General features: G+C 42.0%; 1 protein-coding gene across 1 annotated transcript in view; it reads right to left on the bottom strand.

Moving 5' to 3' along the window:
- Positions 1-7,705: 7,705 nt before the first annotated feature.
- The window catches only part of LOC141107443 (uncharacterized), a 111,456-nt gene continuing 97,937 nt past the window's right edge, over positions 7,706-21,224 (bottom strand). The window contains exons 9-11 of the mRNA XM_073598167.1: positions 20,372-20,545; positions 17,724-17,815; positions 7,706-13,225 (exon numbers count right to left, since the gene is read on the bottom strand). Coding sequence (XP_073454268.1) covers positions 17,740-17,815; positions 20,372-20,545 — 250 coding nt within the window. The 3' untranslated portion in view covers positions 7,706-13,225; positions 17,724-17,739. The remainder of the gene's footprint in view (positions 13,226-17,723; positions 17,816-20,371; positions 20,546-21,224) is intronic.

The following is a 21,224-nucleotide window of genomic DNA, read 5'->3' as shown; positions in this document are numbered from 1 at the left end:
GAGTGACCAGAGGCAATCTTGTGGTGAGAATACGGTATTGCATTAAAACAAATCAAGGTGTGTTAAACAGTGTGAACCATTATGACAATAACCTTATACTCCATATGGGAAAAAATATATAAATAAAAAAATATCAATAAATAATGGGGAATGATACAGAGGTGGAATTCCTGGACTAACAAAGATGCCAACACCGGGCATCTGTCGCTGGGTACATCTGAGCTAGTCTTACTGGTGTCCTATACCACCTTGTCATGAATTTATAGGCCATTTCCTGCACATACGAACTTATGGATGTTAAATAAGTCGATTTAATCATTTTTTTAATTTGTGTATCTGACAGGTCCTTATTTAGTTCTCTTTCCCATTCCCTGATGAAATATGGAACTGCACTCTTTTGGGCACCAATTATAATAATTGGCGCCCACTAATTTATATAAAATACCGCTGGGAAGACTAATTGAGAAAGGATACAAAAAGGGCATTGTTGATGAGAAGGAGAAAGAGTTTTTTGCACTGCTTGCTCCAAGAGTACCAACAATATATTACCTGTCAAAGATTAACAAGAATCTAGATAAACCTAGGTAAATATATAGATTTTTTTCCTGCAGCCTATGGTCCTGGGAACTCTGGTCTACTTGAAAGACACTATGCAGTGTATAAATGAGTTATCGCAGATTAAATTAGAAGGGGAAAATCCTAAGATGATCTTTAGGAGAGCTTGCACATTATAGGAAACAGTGGCCCCAAACCCACTAGAAAGACCTAATATACCCATCATGCTTGGCAATCTAAAGGGATTTTACCCCTGTAAAAAAAGGAAAGTAATGCCTTAAATCTAGACTAGAGCCATCAAAATCTCTACCTTTACTTCAGGTGTGACCTCCGGGGAGTATGCAATTAAAGATTTCATTACCTGCCATACCAAGGGGGTGGTGTATTTACTTAGATGTTAGTGTGGTCTACAGTGTGTAGGGAGGACCACCCGTACGTTGGGGATTAGAGTGGGTGAACACTTGGCCAATATCAAAAAGGGCTTCATGGGACATAGTTTATCAAAGCATTTCTCACGTTGCCATCATAAAGATCCCTCTACACTGGAGGTCATGGCGATAGAAAAATATACCCCCCATTGGCGAGGAAGTAATTTAAAAAGGAGCATTTCTAGGCGTGAAACACAGTGGATCTTTAACTTCAAATGTTATCGCCCATGGGGGCTCAACATGGATTGGGAAATTAACTCATTCATTAACAACAATTGAATTAGAACATATACATTTTGTGGGAACATTGAGTCTCACATATCATGAGTCTCGTCTGTGTTTCTCTGGTTGCATTGCGAATTATGGGGTTAATGGGTTAGGGTAACTTTGCTGTGATTATAGTAATACCAATGGTAAAATTTACTTTGTTGTAGGTTGCCCCTATTATATCTCTACCAATTTTATAAGGTGTAGTTACAAGGTAGTGTAATACAAATATCTATGTCCCAATCAGAGCGTTGTAGCTGATGAATCTATTTCTGGGAAGTACTGTATTTCATAACATGTTTATATAAATGTTTTATAGGTTTATTTTTCTTGTCTTTAAGGATAGTTTTTTTTTGCTTTTATATATGATGTATCAGGTTGATTCAGTAAGTGGTTAATGGCTTTGCAAGGAACCGTTATTGATTACATTTATTTTTTATTTTCCACTTTTTATTTACAATTTCTATTTTTTTTTTATTGTTATTTTTGTATTTTTTATTTTACATTTTTATTTGTATTTATTTATTTGTTTTTTTTTTATTTATATTTTTTTTTCATTTTTGTTTTTCACACTATTTTTTATAAGATTGCTGCTTCATAATTATCACAAGAATATTTTTATTGAATTGCAGCAGAATCTAATTTTTAGTTGCTCTATGTATATCCATTCATGCAAGATTTTTCCCTGCTTCTTATGCTTTCTTTTTATCCTTAGAAGGTAAAAGAGGAGAGGAGCTAATAACTCTTTTGCTTGCTCATTTTCATCAGTAATTAATACTTCTTATGGACATAATCAGTTTATTGAACGTTATTTGAAGATTTTATCATTTTTTATTACTCTGTGTGTAGTTGTTTTACAACATTTCATACACCTATCCCTCTGGTTTATCAGACATGTATGATTCAAGTTTTTTAATCTTTGAAATAAATAAGGGGTGGTTTTTGGATTCCCCTATTTATTATAAATATGTATTAACTTGTCTTTTCCTATAGTTATTCTATCAAAGTTCTGATAAAGTTATGGTGATGATACAATAAAAAGGCTAGATATAAAAATAAACACACTGCTTCAATAAGCAAGGCTCTTTTCCCAAGAAAGTAGAAATCCTATTAAAAAACAAAAAAAAAATATTAACATACAAAACAAAAGAACATAAATGATACGCTATGTAAGTTCATCCTCTGTATTCGGTAGCTTTTAGCTGTGCTCAGTGGGGCAAGAGCCAAAAGCAAAGAGGAAGAACTTTAGCTGATCAATACTTTTAAGGCCCCTTTCACACGAACGATCCGTTCAGGTCCGCCTGTCAGTTTTTTAGGCGGACCTGAACGGACCCTCCATAGATCTCTATGGAGCGTCGGATGTCGTGACATGTCCGCTGACATCCGACCCTCTCCGATCCGAAAAAGTGTAACGGAGGAAAAAACCTACTTTTCCATCCGCTTTCGGATAGGATCGGGTGACGACGGACTCTACGGTCCGTCATCATCTGATCCCCCCCTAAAGGAGAGCGGCACTCTGACAGGTCCGTCGCTGCACAGTGTGGAGCGACAGACCTGTCATCTTCCTGCTCAGCGGGGATCGGCGGAGAGATCCCCACTGAGCAAGCGGATGTTCACGGGGCGGATCATCATGGATCCGTCCCGTGTGAAAAAGCCCTTAGGCTCACTCAGACACCACCCACACAACCACCCACAGCTAGCCGGTCTACATCTGTATCCAATAAGAATCTATAAGTGGTTGTCCTTCTTAATCACCAGGAAGTATATTCTTCTCTTGGCCATCTTCTAGGAAGCATGCTGTAGTCTCCACTAGGGGCACTAGTAGTCTATGAACCAATGCTTTGACTCAGGTCAACATTCCAAAAGCAGCTGGTCTCTGAAGTTTTATTTGCAGCCATGGTAATGAGGCACTTTAATCTTAATTTTACCAGGTGGTTTGAAGAAAAGTTCTCCTATCCCATACTCCACCACCAGGGGGCATGCGTGACTCCTTCTTTCTTCCAGATGAAGGCTCTGATATGCATTCTTCAGTTACATAGCCCTGCTGGGTAAGCATGCTGAACTGGCATTCGAAGACCAAAAAAACCTTAGGCCAAATGGCTGCATCAACCAGGCAGTAAAAGTCCATAAATATAATATTAAACCATGTTGCCTTCCAACAATCTTCTTCATCCAATAATTAATAAGCGGAAGTCAGCTTTTTTTCCTTCACTGGGGGATCTTATGTAAGCCATGACTGCTTCCGGTTCTTCCTCTTTAAATGCAATTTGTGTAATGTTGCGCGCTAGCCTCCAATCCCAGTTGACACCTTCTAAGGGGAAACGCATCGGACAGGAGCTAGTGGTGTGACGTTGAGGTGCATGGACCGTGCTGCAGGCGGCCATGCCGATTAGATCATTGTTGGCTTTTACTCAAGTGTTTTCCTGTAAGTGCCCCTTTTTTTTATTAAACAAAGCGGTTTTTAGGATAAGGCACTATGAGTTTTTCCTACCTCCATTACTCTTATTGTCTGTGAGCGGAGAGTCGGTGGTAACTTCAGGTCCCAGTGAGCGATCTACAAACAGCTGATTCCTCCCTGATGAGACACTTCACATGTGCATTATAATCCTGTGAGGATCTATGGGTCTGGTAAGCAGCCACCTTATTCCATAACCCAGCGGTGAAGCATTTGCACCATAGCTTTCTGTCTTTTGCATGAAGACACCATTTACTTTAAGGAGATGGATGGACACTTTTATTGAGCATGGCACTTTATACACTGATGGACTTTTGTGCTTATATGGATTTTCTGTTATGCCGCGTACACACGGTCGGACTTTTCGTCTACAAAAGTCCGACAGCCTGTCCGACAGACTTCCGGCGGGCTTTCGGCGGACTTGCGGCAGACTTTTTAACGAACGGACTTGCCTACACACGACCACACAAAAGTCCGACGGATTCGTACGTGATGACGTACACCGGACTAAAATAAGGAAGTTGATAGCCAGTAGCCAATAGCTGCCCTAGTGTGGGTTTTTGTCCGTCGGACTAGCACACAGACGAGCGGATTTCGGGGTCCGTCGTAGTTAGGACGTAAAGATTTGAAGCATGTTTCAAATCTAAAGTCTGTCAGATTTGAGGCTGAAAAAGTCCGCTGAAAGTCCGGGGAAGCCCACACACGATCGGATTGTCGGCCAGCTTTAGTCCGTCGGCGTCCGTCGGACTTTTGTAGACGAAAAGTCCGACCGTGTGTACGCGGCATTAAAGTTTCGGTTCCACTGATAGTGGACTTAATTCACCAGTTTTTTTTTTGTTTGTTTTTTTCATATTTTAATGTTTTATTCATTATTTTAAATTGCGTGCCTGAATGGTTTTAATGGCATGCAATCAATAGCACTGTGTATTTATACATTCACTTGATGGATTATAGTTTTTACTAATTTAGTGAAGATACAGTATATAAGCTTTGACACTTGTTTTTTTAGACAGCACACTTCTTATTTTTTTAACACATAATTGCAAAATACAGACCTTACAAGGTATGTTTTATTTAGGTGAATAAGAAATGCATCAGATGTATCAAACAACATTATGACTGTAGCACCCTTCTAGCTAGGTTGGTATAGTTGAGGCAAATTTAGATTCCGGTTCCCCTGTAAAAGAGGAGCAGTGTTTACTTGCTTTTGGCTGTTCTATAGTCTGCTAGTGCAGGTTCAACTACTTCCCGCTGCATTCCTGTAAGTTCTGGAATATAGTGTGTGAGGGAAGCAAACCCTGGACTGATTATTCATGCGGCCTCAGCCAATTCCTGGTTGGGGAGGGTGACCTGCAGGGAGTTGAGGTGTGCATAACTAGTCTGGAGCCTGGAACAGCAACTTTATTAATATGGGAGAAGACCCAGTCTTGGGACTGAGGCACTCTGGACTGCTAGCTGCAAATTAGAAGAAATCCATCTGGGTTCCAGCTCCAGCTAGAGAGCTCAGGGACCCACGTCGAGTCCTTAAAAACAGTGCAGGAAGTCCACAGACTTGGAGGCATTCAGTACAGAGGCTGGCTGGTAGCACAAGAGAGCATTAAAGTACCCAGGGGGCAGGGAGTACAAGCCTTAAGGATCCTAGAGACTGTCCTTGTCGCCTTTCGGAGAGCTCACTGTGGATGCTGACTCAGGATATACCTTTGCAAAGGGGTCCCCTGACTTGTAGTTCACCAGAGACAAGATACAAGAGGGTAGGTGCACTCTGAAGAGACAGAATAGTCAGAGGTGTCCTCTATCACATTTCAGTTATTTTTGAACATCCTGAGGCTCACCAACACCTTACCCAAGTTATACCATCAAATAAACCACAAAAAGGCACGCACTGCCTGTTTTCTGACTTTATTGACTGTGAACTGCTGTGTACCTGGCTGCCATGTGCCTTACAGGGAAAGGAACCTGGGATAATATAGCCAACCCAGTCTGAGGTCTGTACATGAGCAAAAGTGGAAACCCTACCATCACATCTGTATGAGCTTGTTGAACATCTCATTCCAAAACTATGCACATTAATGTGAGGTTGTCTCACCTTTTGTGGCTATATTAAATCCCCACTCTTCTGGGAAGGCTTTTTTGGAGTCAGTCTGGGGGGGGGGGGGGGGATTTGAGTTCATTCATTCAGCTAAAAGAACCTTGGTGTGATCAGGTATTTTTGTTGGATGAGAAGACCTGGCTCACAATCGGAATTCCAATTCACCCCAAAGGTGTTTGGTGGGGTTAGGGTCAGTCAAGTTTCTCCACTCCAAATTCATCAAGCCATGTCTTTATGGAGCTGGCTTTGTACACAGAGGCACAATCATGCTGGAACAGAAAAGGGTTCTTCCACAAACTGTTACCACAAAGTTGGAAGAGCACAATTGCCAATAAATGTCTTTAGCATTGCAGATTTCACCTCCATAACATCTCTAAAATATGCCCCTTTTTAAACGCTAAAACCACTAAGCAACTTACTCACTCCCTTGTTATCTCTCAACTTTAACTATTGTAACTCACTCCTCATTGGCCTACCTATCTGCAGGCTATCCTCTCTTCAGTCTATCATGAATGCTGCTGCCACACTCATCCACCTTACTAACCATTCAGTGTCCGTCACCCCTCTCTGCTAATCCCTCCATTTGCTTCCCATTGCCCAACGTATACAATTCAAATCACTAACAATAATATACAAAGCCATTTACAACTCTGCACTGAGCTACATCACCAATCATGTCTGCAAATATCACCCAACCCATCCTCTCCACTCCTCCCAAGCTCCCTTGTCTCCTCTTCCCAAGCTTGTCTCCAGGACTTCTCCGGAGCCTCCCCCATCCTCTGGAACTCCCTACCCCAATCTGTCCGGATATCTCCTACTTTGTCCACTTTTAGGCGATCCCTGAAAACTCATCTATTCAGGGAGGCCTATCCTGCCTTCGGCTAACAACTGAATCTACTACTTCTCCCATCAGTTCATCCCTCACAGTTACTACCTTTTATTTTACCAGACTCTCCCTATTAGATTGTAAGCTCACAGGAGCAGGGCCCTCCTAACCCTCTTGTATTAAATTGTATTGTTGCTGTATTGTCTCCCTTTATATCGTAAAGCGATGAGAAAACTGTTGGCACTATATAAATCCTGTATAATAATATAATAATAATTAACATTACCCTTCACTGGAAACACCTGAACTCATTTGGAGTGTCCACTCTGGATGAGATTTGGGTTCAGGTCAATTATGGATTCAAGCTCAACCCAGCCTGTTTGTAGACCCAGTGCACAAATCTGGCATATTGGGGCATCGGATGTTGGGAAGAGGCTCTTGACCATCAACGTTGTCGTTTGTCCCCTACAGGCGGGATGGGCTTTTCCACCATGTGGCCTGGTCTGGTACAGGAAGATTGGGTGGGAAGGGAAATGCATGTTGCCTGCCCTTCCTTTTTGGCCACCCTGGCTGCATGTCTGGAAAAGGGTCTAAGTGGTGTTTTAAGTGGAACCCATGCCATGTTTTTTCACATTTTAAAAATATATATACTGTCACCTTTAAAAGATCACATGATACTGTTGCACAATCCCACTGGCAGCTTTCAGGCATCCCTCAAGCATATTATATAGGGGAATTTGGAATTAATAATGTTGCCCTTTAGACTGCATGAAAGACCCTCTCCCCACTGTATGGTATTTTTCTAAACAATTTTTTTGCATTTGTACCCATGATAGTGCCCAGCTTCTCAATACACCTTTCTTTACAATAGCTTGCAAATTAGTCTTGCAAATGGACAGTAGGGTTCAGCTCCTATCGACTCCAATGAGGTTTGCTGCTAACTTTGGGGTTCATGTACTTGACATGGTCTCCTAGCTAAAACCAAACCCAAATAGGTTTACTGATCTCTAGTGTCCAAATACAAGGTACTTTTGTCCACATAGTGAATGAAAAGGCACAGCTACTCAACTGTAATGATACAAAAATAAGAGAATATATATATTTATTGTATTTTTGCTTTTTGGTTCACATGAATAATTTCATTAAATACATAATAAATAGAGGCACACATATATTCATTGTATATATTATGTTTCTATTCCTTTAATACAATTAATTTGAAAAAAAAAAGCTTAAAGGTTAAAAAGTCATCTGAGCAGTGTATACATGTATACATTAAAAATGTAAATGTATCAAGAGGCTGCAAGTATAAAACACAAAATAAAAGGAATGTTTTCAGCAACAAATCAGAATTCTAGCGTTCACTCTTATGCCCTGTACACACGGTCGGATTTTCCGATGGAAAATGTGTGATAGGACCTTGTTGTCGGAAATTCCGACCGTGTGTGGGCTCTATCACACATTTCCATCGGATTTTCCGACACACAAAGTTTGGGAGCAGGCTATAAAATTTTCCGACAACAAAATCCGTGTGTACACAAATCCGACGCACAAAGTGCCTCGCATGCTCAGAATAAATAGAGCTATTGGTTACTGCCCCGTTTATAGTCCCGACGTATGTGTTTTACGTCACCGCGTTCAGAACGATCGGATTTTCCGACAACTTTGTGTGACCGTGTGTATGCAAGACAAGTTTGAGCCAACATCCGTCGGAAAAAATCCTAGGATTTTGTTGTCGGAATGTCCGATCAATGTCCGACCGAGTGTACGGGGCATTACAGTGAATCTTAAAAATAGGAAAGACAAACATATAGGTGGTTGGCTATGGACTCTTTTGGAGCCCATTCATCAGGTAATATAGGTGTTTTACTGTGCCTTACCCCAAAACTTTGGCACATGTGAACCGCTGTGTTTGTGGTGCATTACGCTGCCATTCATTTGAATGACAAACCAACCAACACAGTGCCAGAATAAAGTCCTCTGGCCTTTAAGGCTAAAATGCCAAAGGGCGCCCCCACCCCCTTTAGTTGAGCTTGCACATGTAGAGTGGCTGGGATGGAGCAGAGAACATACAGTAAATTAAACTATACTAGGGTACATACTATACAGGAATGACTGAGATAAGGAAAAAGACAGAGCGCCTTGTCCTCGAGAATCATGACATAGTTTGTTAGAAACTTTAGTCTAGAACAGGGTTTCTCAACCAGGGTTAAATGGAACTGTAGGGTTCCTCCAGAGGTTGCTAGGGGTTCCATGGACAATGAACAATTTCTGCCTCTCAGATAAGTTCCCACTGACACCATTGATCTTTTTAACGATCTGTAAGGAGGGGAAATTCTTTCCAATGACCACAAGTGTACGGAGCATTCTTCCCACTGACCACCACACTAATGTGTCACGGGTTGTAGGTATAGTACTTTTTGACAGGGGTTCCCGGAGACTGGAAAGTTATTTCAAGGGTCCGCTGTGTTGAAAAGGTTGACAAAGGCTGGTCTAGAATAAACTATTACATTCTTCACGAGGACAAGGCGCTCTGTCATTTTTCTTATCTTTTCTATACAACAGAAGTCCCTATCTGGGATGTGAGCTGCCTATCTTTTATGTTTTTGGACATCTATGGTGGTCCATTACACGGTGTCTCTGCTAGTTGTTGCTAGCACTGAGGAAACTGGTACAGGAATGACAGATCACAAAAAAACAAAAAATGTTTGGTTTGTTTGTGATGTGCATTGCCCTTCCATGTGCACCTTGTTGCAAAGGTTAGTTATTAATTTGGGCGGCTGCCATGTTTTTGTTTACAGGAATGAGAGAATAGGAAAGAGTGAAGGTGGAGATGCCATTCATGCCAAGGATAGTATTTCCACCTTATCTTCAAGCCAAACTCAAACACTTTAGCAGCGCATGGCAATTATTTTTTTAAAGGGGAACGCTGTATAAAGGGGGCACTCTGATGTAAGGGGGTTTCTGCACACCAAAGCCTCCACTTACATCAGAGTTCCTAGCATTCCCTCTTAAATCAGGGCCCTCTCACATCAAAGTCTGCAGAGCACCCCTTACCTTAGTGTACTCACTAGCTGGGTGGCAAGAGAGAGAAGGGAGGAAGGGGGGAGACTTAAGTCACTGGTAGTAGTTGGTAAGCTCACTCACCCAATCATGGAGGCTCAGGCATTTTTTATCCACAATGTATTTTCCAGCTGCTGGGCTTCAAATTTCCCACTCACACCCCAAGGTGCTTCAGAAATGGTATGTGTGGGCAGAAAATTTAAAGCTCAGCAGCTGGTTGATACATTGTGGATAAAAGTGCCAATGCCTGAGTCTCCATCCTCAGATGATTGAGCTCACCATCCACTGTCTGTGACACAGAGGTGTAGGGGCGGGAGAAAGTGGGGCAGATCAAGCTCTCTCTTCTCTCCCATCCATTTGTGGGGGGGAGTTATGTTGGTTCTGGGCAGTGTAAGAGAGAGTGTCACAGACCCTCAACTTGGACCCATTCACATGCCTTTGCACTCGGCAGTTGTGGTACTCGGTTAGTTGGGGAGCCACATTCAGTCTGAATAATGTGTCCAGGTTTCAGGTGGTCTGAAACCCGGACACATAATTCAAAACCCGGACTGTCCGAGTAAATCCCAGATGGGTGCCAACCCTAGTCAAGGATAGCTTAAAACTAACATTAATTTGAAAAAAAAATTAAAAAGAAGTCTAATTTCTTCTTTTATTACAGTTTACATGCAGTACTTTGTGCCATCGTCCTATGTATTGTGGAAGGCTAGCTACAAAGTCGGATGGGGTGCCTTCCCTCCCTCCACAGCCACGCGACAACGCAGCTAGCAAAGGGGATGGCTGCATTAATAGCTGCTGCTTTTCTCCAGCTCCAAGCACTTTCCTGAGACAAGCATCAGCAAGAAGAAGGCAGAAGGCTGGGAAGCTGACCCACCCCTCTCTACCCTACCCTGTATTCTCCTTGCAGAAGCTTGTCTCAGCAAAGTGCTAGGAGCAAGAGATAAAAGCTGGAAGGGATCTATGGGATCACAAAAATGAAACCCAGGTTCAATACTTGAGGAAGACCTGGATGTAACAAACCATTTTAGGTAGAAATTAAATTATCATTTAATTTTTTATATACTAAGTTCACCTGTCTCTTTAGCTTTACAGTCCCCCTGCAAAGTGCCTAAAATACCCATTAATCCTGCCAATGAAGTCCATCTAATGTAGCTTTCTGTGATGGGGTGCCAACAATGCTGCACTGTTCCTGAATTCAGAGCAGAGTTGCCCCACTCATGTAGGCTTTCTCTAGGATGTTGCAGCCTGTAGATTGTCAACACTTGGCCACACCTATCTCTCCCTACTGCTTTCTGGATAGGCAGCTTTGCTTGCTGATAAAAACCCTCCCACTGCAAGCTGCAGTGACTGGGAGGGGAATGTGTGAGACGTAAATGAAGGAGGATTTGGCTCGGTCAGGGAAGGTAAAGGAGTTTTTTGTTTATGAAGCTTGTACATCACATAGTATGGTTGATTTTATAAAGGCAAATAGACTGTGCACTTTGCAAGTGCAGTTGCTCCGGAGCTTAGTAAATGGGGTGAAGCTTCACTTTGTAAAGCCTACCCAATCATGTGCAAGGAAAATTATTTAAAAAAAACAGCATTTATTTTTCTTGCACATGATTGGATGGTGGAGGTCAGCAGTGTAACCCCTCAATTACTAAGCTCTGGAGAAAATGCCCTTGCAGTGTGCAACCTGCACTTACAAAGTGCACAGTCTATTTGCCTTTAGAAAATAAACCCCTGTAACTGGATCAGGGGCTTGTGTACACTGTCATACAGGAGCCTTTAGTTCTACTTACTGTAGGTGTACAGTTTTCTCAGAAATAAATGACTAACAAAAACAAGTTGGAGGGTCATATATCCAGCCATGAAGGTTCATTTTCAGAGTTTTTAGAGACAGAGGTAGCAGATGAACTGACTTGTTTAACCACATGCCTACTGGGAACTTTTCCCCCCTTCCTGATCATGCCAATTTTCAACCTGGGCACTGATGAGGCTGAACTGATGGGTAATGCTGAGACAGCACTGATGGGCACTGATGAGGCTGCCCTAATGAGGCTGCTTAATGGGGTACCACTTATGGGCATTGATGGGCACGGATGAGACAGCACTGATGGGTACTGATAAGCTGCAGTGATGAGCACTGATTAAGAGGCCCAGATAAGGCTTCACTGATAAGGCAGCACTGATGGGCACTGATTTGCACTGATGGGGCTGCACTGATAATCAGGGTACCAAGAGCTCGCAAGGGGGGGTGGGGTTCTGGGAGGACGTCAATAGATGACCTCCTAGAACATGACAATCATGCTGTAACCGTCCTTCAGCTATAACACAATCGGCAAGTAGTTAAAATGTAAGCCTAATAAAGCAAATGAGACCTTATGGTTCTAAGAGTTGTTGAATCCATAAATGATATTTTTAAATACATCTTTTCTAACAGAGGAAGTTCAAGTTTAACATCTGTAGAGGTAAAATTAGTAGAATAAAGCCTAAAAGAAGCATTAACGATAATTTAAAAACACATAACTTTCTGGACCCAAAGCAGCATGGCTTTACTGAGGGCAGATCTTAAAAGACTAATCTGCTTTTGACTATAGCACAAATGTTTTGGACAGGGTGGTGCTGTGGACATAGCCTATCTTGGTTTCAGGAAAGCATTTGATACGGTTCCACACAATGATCTCATAACAAAAATGTGCAAGCTAGGACTTAACACTTGAGTGGTTCGGTGGATACGCAATTGGCTAAAGGATACATATTAGAGCCTCGTTGTAAATGGGGTTCATTGGGAACAAGGACCAGTGACTAGCGGTGGACCACAAGGCTCTTTACTAGGTCCTGCTCTGTTTATCCTATTTGTAAGTGAAACAACAGAGGGTTTAGTGGGAAAAGTATACCTCACCAGTTGACATTTTATTGTTGCATTGCTGTAGTATCACCCACTGCTGTGGTGGATATTGGCCATGCTGAGTTCCCCTAAGGTTAGCTATGTTTAGCTCTGGTAAAGCTTCAACAGTGACTGCTGTGATTCGCCTCATAGCCATCCAATTAATCACCAAATATGACGCTACCTTTAGGAGATTAGAATAAATAACTAAGGACCACTTAACACCTGTAGACCATCAATGGTGCCTGGGCCGCAGTTTGAGAATGACTGCGCTAGTGCCGTCCTGGACTACCTGGAACCTTCCAGCTCGTAAGGGACCAAAAGGTGCATCATGCCATGTCAACACAGCTAGCTTGTGCTTGCAGTTCTTCCTTAGGCACATAGACACAAATTGTCCTGGACTTGCGTATACATTTTACATCTTCAGCCTCCATCATAAAGATACCAGACTCGGATCAGATGACTTTGCATATGTAGAATATAATATTATAGTTTATTAGAAAAGCATTAGGTACAGTATATGCTCAGAGACCATTCATGACCACCACACTTGTTCTTGAAGCTCAGTATTTTGATCAAAATTGATGTCTTGGGTTATAAGGCCACCTTAGTTAGATTATTCAAAAGTATGTGCAAGGCATTTCCAACAGTGTCTCCAGTTATTTGCAGTTGTTTCCTAAATTAAAAAGAAAGATTGGTTGTTTCATGAAATCATTGACTAATTGATCTATCTTTCTATTTGATATAATGTGCAATACTTAGTATTTTATACTAATGTTATGCTTTTTTATATGCAGCATTTTGCAGAGAGCCTTGAACCATTCACATCAGTCTATAACACAAAAAAAGAGCTTACACTCTAATGTTCCTGTCACAATCACATGGGAGGGCCAGTTCTGGAGGAAGCCAATTTAACCCACCGGTATGTTTTGACTTCTGGACAGAAACAGGAGATCAGTATTTAAGTAGTATTTAAGTAAGGTAAGGTGGTCTCCCATCCAAGTACTGACCAGGTCCGACCCTGATTAGCTTCAAAAATCAGATAACTGCAATACTTAGGCAGCTAACAAGTAAGGTAAGTATGCAGCTTCTAAAAAAAATGTTAAAACAAAAATGCAGCGCCTAAAGGATCAAGAATGAATATAACAATCTTATAATCAAAAACCAAAGTGTAGATAATATACTTATGACAAAAATAACCAACAAAAACGTGACTTTAAAAAGTGCATTAAAAGTCCAACAAATATGACTCTTTTTGGTGGTAAATAACAACTCCAACAGTTATTCACGTGTAATACTCATCCAACAGTCCAAATACACTATATTACCAAAAGTATTGGGACACCTGCCTTTACACGCACATGAACTTTAATGGCATCCCAGTCTTAGTCCATGGGTTCAATATTGAGTTGGCCCACACTTTGCAGCTATAACAACTTCAACTCTTCTGGGAAGGCTGTCCACAAGGTTTAGGAGTGTGTCTATGGGAATGTTTGACCATTCTTCCAGAAGAGCATTTGTGAGGTCAAGCACTGATGTTAGACGAGAAGGCCTGGCTCGCAGTTTCCGCTCTAATCTGTGCAGGCCAGTCAAGTTCCTGTACCCAAAACTTGCTCATTCATGTCTTTATGGACCTTGCTTTGTGCACTGGTCCAAATCATTTGGTGGAGGGGGGATTATGGTGTGGGAATGTTTTTCAGGGGATGGACTTGGCCCCTTAGTTCCAGTGCAGGGAACTCTTAAGGCGTCAGCATGCAAAGACATTTTGGATAATTTCATGCTCCTAACTTTGTAGGAATAGTTTGGGGATGCCCCTTCTTGTTCCAACCTGACTGCACACCAGTGCACAAAGCAAGGTCCATAAAGACATGGATGAGTGAGTTTGGGGTGGAGGAACTTGATTGGCCTGAACAGAGTCCGGAACCCAAACTCGCTCAGCCGCTCTTCTATGTCATTGGATGCCAGCAAAACACGCAGCACTTCCAAGTATGAAGAAAACATTGCATTCTCCATGTTTTTCCACAATGTAGCGCTTGGTACCTAGGGTGACCACACTTCCAAACTGCCATTCAGGGACCCCCCCCAGCATGAACAGTGATGTCACAAGGAGGCGGTGCTACCATGTGACATCACTGGGTGCCCCCGCCCCTTACCTATTTAAGAAAGGTTACTCGGCTTACAGTGCAGTGGGCAGGTGGCCATGCTCAAGAGCAGAGCGGGGTTTATATGCAACTTTAGTGCCTTAGATAGAAAAAAACATTTATTTAATGTATGTTAGACAACCATTGCAGGCAGCCACTTAGATTCAAAGAGTGTAATTGTTCTTTCAATGTTAGGCTAACATACATTAAACAAATGCTCTTAATATCTAAGGCACTAAAGTTGCATATAAAAAAAAAACATACTTTAGACCACAAAAGGAATACAAATGACTTCAGGGATCTAGAGTAAAAATTGGAAAACATTAAGCCTCAAGACGATTCTAAAATGAGCTTCCCCTACTTGATATGTACAAATCCATGCACAATGCAGTGAATGCACAAAACTAAATTCAGCCATAGGAAACTACTAATACTTAACGTACCGGATGTCTGTAACACACTGCAGCATCCAGTATTCCGTCTGGGAGTCTGGACACTCAGGGCTCACACGGTTGTAAGACATGCCGAACAGCAACTGGGGGTGACGTCAGCGGTGGGAGGTGGGGAAACAGGGCTGGCTAACGCCTACGGCTCCTCTTTTGTGAAAGCGCCCACCTAGGAAGGGGAGGGGGCTTTATCCACCTCTTGCTGTGTTTCTCCAGGCGTGGCAGGGTGCCGTGCGGTGCGCCGGGATGATGTCATCGGCAATCGATGCAGCCGTTCTTTGCATTGATGCAGAATTGTGAACGGCTGCATCGGCTGTGTCAGTTTCATTCTGGGACACTTTATTTTCCTGGATTGATGGTGCCTGGGACAGACCTGTAAAATGAGGGACTGTCCCGGGCAATACGGCACATGTGGTCACATGGTACCTGAGTAGCTAAATGTCAGGTCCAAGCACTGCGAAAAGGGAGTTGAGGAAGTATACAAAGCCCTGTGTAAGTTTGGACTTACTTTCAAGTTAAAATTTACACAGAATCTTGAGTGGCCAGCTGCTGGCTCAGGGTGGTGGGACAGAGTGAAGGGTGAGTAAATGATATAAAAGGTCCCTGTTTCTTGTCCCAGTATGAACAAAGTAAACAACTAATAAAAAGTTAGCCTTACATTCACCAATGGGTCTGTCTGCCATTTGTCCACCTTGACTACGAGACAGCGCAAGACACGGGTGGTCATTCACATTGACAGAAGATAAATGTACACATATACTGTAGTGGAAATAAAAATATTATATGATAGCCGAATAGACATCCCTTGATTTGCCACACGTTTTACCTGAGCAGATTACTTCTGGCCTCGAAATGCAGCCAATATATGGTCTAAGAAACTGGGGAATCGTGGTACATAATTATATTTTATGTGCAGTTATTTTACCATCTGGTCACTCATTTTTGTGATGTTCCCTGGGGAGCAATAAGCCTGCCCTCATAGCTCTAGTCTTTACAGCTAATGCACCTTAGGCTCTTTAGTGATATATCATACAGTTTACTGTACCCGGTATCTATACAACTTTTGATGAGCCTGCGGAGCGGTCACAATTACCTTAACACTTGATGCTATCCCATTTTTTCATTGTATGTACTTTTATATACAGTGGGGAAAATAATGATTTGATCCCCTGCAGATTTCGTAAGTTTGCCCACTTACAAAAAATGAAGGGTCTATAATTTTTATCATAGGTGTATATTAAATGATAGAGACAGAATATCAACCAAAAATCCAGAAAACAACAGGTGATACAAATGTTATAAACTGAGTTGCAGTTCAGTGAGTAAAATAAGTATTTTATCCCCAAGCAAAACATGACTTAGTAATTGGTGGAGAAACCTTTGTTGGCGAGCACAGAGGTAAGAGGTTTCTTGTAGTTGGTTACCAGGTTTGCACATCTCAGGAGGGATTTTGGTCCACTCTTCTTTACAGATCTTCTCTAAATCCTTAAGGTTATTAGGCTGTTGCCTGGTAACTCGAAGTTTCAGCTCCCTCCATAAATGTTCTATAGGATTAAGTTCTGGAGACTGGCTAGGCCACTTCATGACCTTAATGTGCTTCTTCTTGAGCCACTCCTTTATTGTCTTGGCGGTATATTTTAGGTTATTGTCATGCTGGAAAACCCATCCACGACCCATCTTCAGTGTTCTGGCTGAGGGAAGAAGGTTCTCATCCAAGGTTTTGCAATACATGGCCCTGTCCATTGGCCCTTCAATGGGGCAAAGTTGGCATGTACCTTTAGCAGAGAAACAGCCTCAAAGCATAATGTTTCCACCTCTGTGCTTGACTGTAGGGATGATCTTCTTAGGGTCATAGTCAGCATTTTTCTTCCTTTATATATATATATATATGCTCTGTTTTCGAGCTTGGGAGAAATGAGGGTGTTTAGTGTTATATGGTGATCATATAATTTTCCGGACTCTGGTGTTGCTTTTAGAATTGGCAACGTTGTAATTTTTAGTGCTGGCTGGAGGTGTAGATTGCCTTGTTGTGCTGCGTTTTCTATTTTTGTAGTCCTTAATAAAGAATATTTTTACTATATTAACATTTGTGGTCTCTTCCCCAGTTTCTTCCATACTGTGTATGTGTTAGGTACGCTAATCCACACCAGATATGGTATAATAATGGAATAACAATTTTTTTCCCCCTTACTGCGGTGTCACCCAGTGTGATGATACCCAGTCTAGTTTGTATTATTATATGGTCTAACTATAAACAGAGAAGATATTAAATTGCTTTCTCTGATAATACTTTGCATGTGTGTGTGTGACCTTTAACCACAGTACTGACCATATTACTGCATACAACCCAAATCTCCCAGATTCTATTATCAGTAGGAGAAAAGTAAAGTTGGTTGGAGGGGTTCTTCTGTTTGGCAGCCTTATATCCAGACATAGGTAGTTTGCAGCTCTCTAGAGGCCATAGAGCTACAGATCCTATACTGCATTCCCCAGAGGGTGGCTAAAGAGTCATAGGTTACCTCGGGTAGTTGTGAGAAGAGGTGAGTTGCTTAAAAAAGAATAATGAAGGTAAAAAAAAAAGGCTCACCTTCAGCTTCAGAATATTATAGATCGTATTTCGGGATATACAACCCTGTCTGCTGACCTACAGATGAATGGATTCCACACTCTTTCTTCTCCCTGCAAGACAAACCAGAAGGCAAACACATTTTAAGGATAAATAAGAAATGTTCTACCTAAAGAGCCCAATGGACCACCAGGCCTGAAAGGGTTAACCAATTGGCTTAATGCGCATCAGACGGTTGGAGAACTGTTTGCAGGTATTGAAGTGATGTTTCCTCTTCCTGTCAACACTGATCTCCTTCAGTAATTGATGACAATGGATTATATCCATTAAGGTAAAAAACCTTTGGGGTGCAGCTCCACCAGCCCTCCCTTATACTTACCTGAGTCCCATCTCAATCCAGTGATGTGTATGAGAACGGTGGCTCTCCCACATCTCTCTCTCCTCATTGGCTCACACAGCAGCGGGAGCCATTGGCTCCTGCTGCTGTCAATCACAACCAGTGAGCCAATGAGGGGCAGGGCTGAGCAGCGCTCTGTGTGTGAATGGACAATGTCCTTTCACAGGAGCACAGCTTGGGAGTGAGCCTGCTTGAGTGCTCTCATAGCAAGAGGCTTGCTATTGGGGCACTCAGGCGGGGGGGGGGGGGTTGGGGCAGGAGCGCCAGCAGGGGGGAACCAAAAAGATGAGGATCAGGGATCAAAACCATTCCACAGAGCAGGGAAGGTTATTTAAAAAAAATACCTTTAGAATCACTTTAAAGCACAAGCATATATTGGAATATGCAAACACTACAGGTATGCTTTATTTAGGTCATAAGGAAATTATGTATTATTATTCATTATATGCCAAAGGTTTGTGGAAGCCTGATCTTCACACCTGTATGTGCTTGTTGGACATGCCATTCTTAAGCTTTGGGCATTAATATGGTGTTCAATATTGGATAGGTGTAGGGGTGTACTCAGTAAGGAAGGTAGTCATGCTTTCCCTGAAATGCGTTGGCTCCACTCTTACCTGTGAACTGTGAATTTCAATAAACTTTTTTTTTAAAGAAACAACTTCAAGTGTTACTACTTTCCATACAGTATCGAGCGCGCCTCTACACCTATCCAATATCAATCTCACAGAATGTCTTTTCATTGCTACCAGAGAGGCAGCAGCCGAGACCTCAGCAAGGTTTTCTGCATTAAGGGAAAGACACCCCAAACTACTACCAGGGTTACCAGACTGCACACTGGTGTTCAGGAATTTTTTTTCATCCAGCCAAAATAGTATTTGTGAGGTCAGGTACCAATGTTAAATGAGGAGACCTGGCTCACAATCAATGTTCCAATTTATCCCAAAGGTGTTCAGTAGGGTTGAGGTCAGAGCTCTGTGAAGCCCTCTGGCATTCTCCCACCCCAAACTCATAAAAACCATGTCCTTATGGAGCTAACTTTGTACACAGGGGCACAGTCATACTGGAACAGAAAAGGGCCTTCCCTAAACTGGAGCCTTATGGTTAGAAGCACATAACTGTCTAAAATGTCTTTTTATGATGTAGCATACACTACCCTTCTCTAGAGTGTTGGGTCCAATCATTTAGAGGGGCCATATTATATATCCTTCATTAGGTCAAACATTCATCTCACACCTGCTAAATAAGCTGTAAAAAAATATGGGAGTGATCTCTTTCTGCTTAAAAAATTGTGAAATAGACAAACATCTTCAAGTTTGATTCCAGCCTTGTTTTGCAGCAGTAATATTCTGGGCTTATTCCGACTACAGACACTGTTGAAGGAAAACCCTATAATTCTTCGCAAGCCTCCCCCCCCCTCCACTGCCACATCTGGCAATTTTTGGGGGACAGGGGGGAGCGGGTACCTGGTTTGACACGTACCTGCTCCCACTTCTGGGTAAGATGAGCGCTTGGCGATCTACGACATTTCCGGCCCCTCCTCCTTCCCTCCACTGCCTTCTGGAACACACAGAGGTCTCAGAAGATGGCGGGACCAGTCAGACTCGCCAATGCGCAGTAGGAAACAGGCTGTGAAGCCGCAAGGCTTCACTTCCTGTTTCCCTTACTACAGATGCCGGTGCCTCCATCTGAAGCCAATTGATTAATCGGGTAGGGGTGCAGACATTGCAGGATTCCTGGACAGATAAGTGTCCTTATATTAGAAGTCAGCAGCTACAGTAGCTGCTGACGTCAATTTTTTTTTTTTTTTACAGACTTTAACTCCTTTTTAAGGCTTTGTTACCACACACATGTTGTGGCAACACCTGGTAATGCACCGTACATGCATAAGTGCGTTGAATTGCCATCCATTTCACCTGCAGTGCAGAGGTGTTGTGAAGGTGCTTTGTGGTGCCATTAATTTTTATTGACAACACATCGTATATTAATGTTTTGTGGAGCACTGCATTACTAAAATTTCTGGAAGTATGATTTTATAGTCCAATGGCAGCTTATTCAAATAAATAGGCCATCATAATAAAACACATGTTAATGCACAACATTATGTGCATGAGTTAAATCACCGCAGCAGACTTGCATGTGGTCAATTGGCCGTAAAATGAAAAATAAAAGTATCACTAATACATTAGCATGTTATGTTCATATGTCAAAGTCCCTCCCGATCTTAGGTGTACAAAACACCCCACTAAAAAGGAACTTAGGAACACAGACTCACCTGGAACTTATCTCTAATTTTCGAACTCTGCGAAAAGGTAATGTCACCACAAGAATGACAATGAGGATGAGGCAAGCGGCCAGAACAGACGTCACTCCACCAATCACACCAGGTCTGCTGATCCGGGACTGGCAGTATTTTCCAGGATACCAAAAATAACTTGTATCAGGACAGCTGTGACGAGAGAAAGCATATTGTCACATCTTCATTTATAGTTATACAGTGGGTTAGCTTGATGAAAAAAGACCGTCTGACTTGGTTTGTTTGAAACTCTAGTTTATCAATAGAGGTGGAATAAAATGCCTTTAAAATCATGTGCAAATTTTTGCACTATGTATTAGGGAGATAACAGCTTACTGACCACAGTTGGCAACCAGAAGAATCCTTGGATCAATGTAGAAGATACAGAAGATTTAAAAATGTTTTGCAATAAGTGGCATAGGATGTCCCCTTTTCTTCTTTGGAAACCTGTGGACTGTTTAAAGTCAACCTGTTTAGTGCTCATGAGGGTTCACATTAATGTGCCTCTCCCCAGCAGCACATACGCACCTTCTTTTGCCCCCCTACCAATTTGGACAAACACCAAGAGCTTTGTTTCTGTTTCTGTTTCAATATATTTATTGCATTTTCACAGTAAACATGACAAGCTCACTATTTGCCCATGGTTTGGACCAAATACAATTAGGCAATGTATAACATTAAATCAGCAGAGTTCCAACCAAAACTAAGGAGGACCAGTAGGAAAGTCAAAGCAAACATCGCTATCATTGCCTAGTCTGTCCTCAAAGGGGTGACAATCCCCAATGACAAGTATCACCTATTAAGAGAAAGGAAGAACAAATAATAAAAAAAA

The sequence above is a fragment of the Aquarana catesbeiana genome, linkage group LG09, assembly GCF_042186555.1.
Source record: "Aquarana catesbeiana isolate 2022-GZ linkage group LG09, ASM4218655v1, whole genome shotgun sequence".
In the NCBI taxonomy this organism is placed as follows: Eukaryota; Metazoa; Chordata; class Amphibia; order Anura; family Ranidae; genus Aquarana; species Aquarana catesbeiana.
The sequence above is the reverse complement of the archived record's forward strand: the minus strand, read 5'-3'. Positions and strand labels throughout refer to the sequence as shown.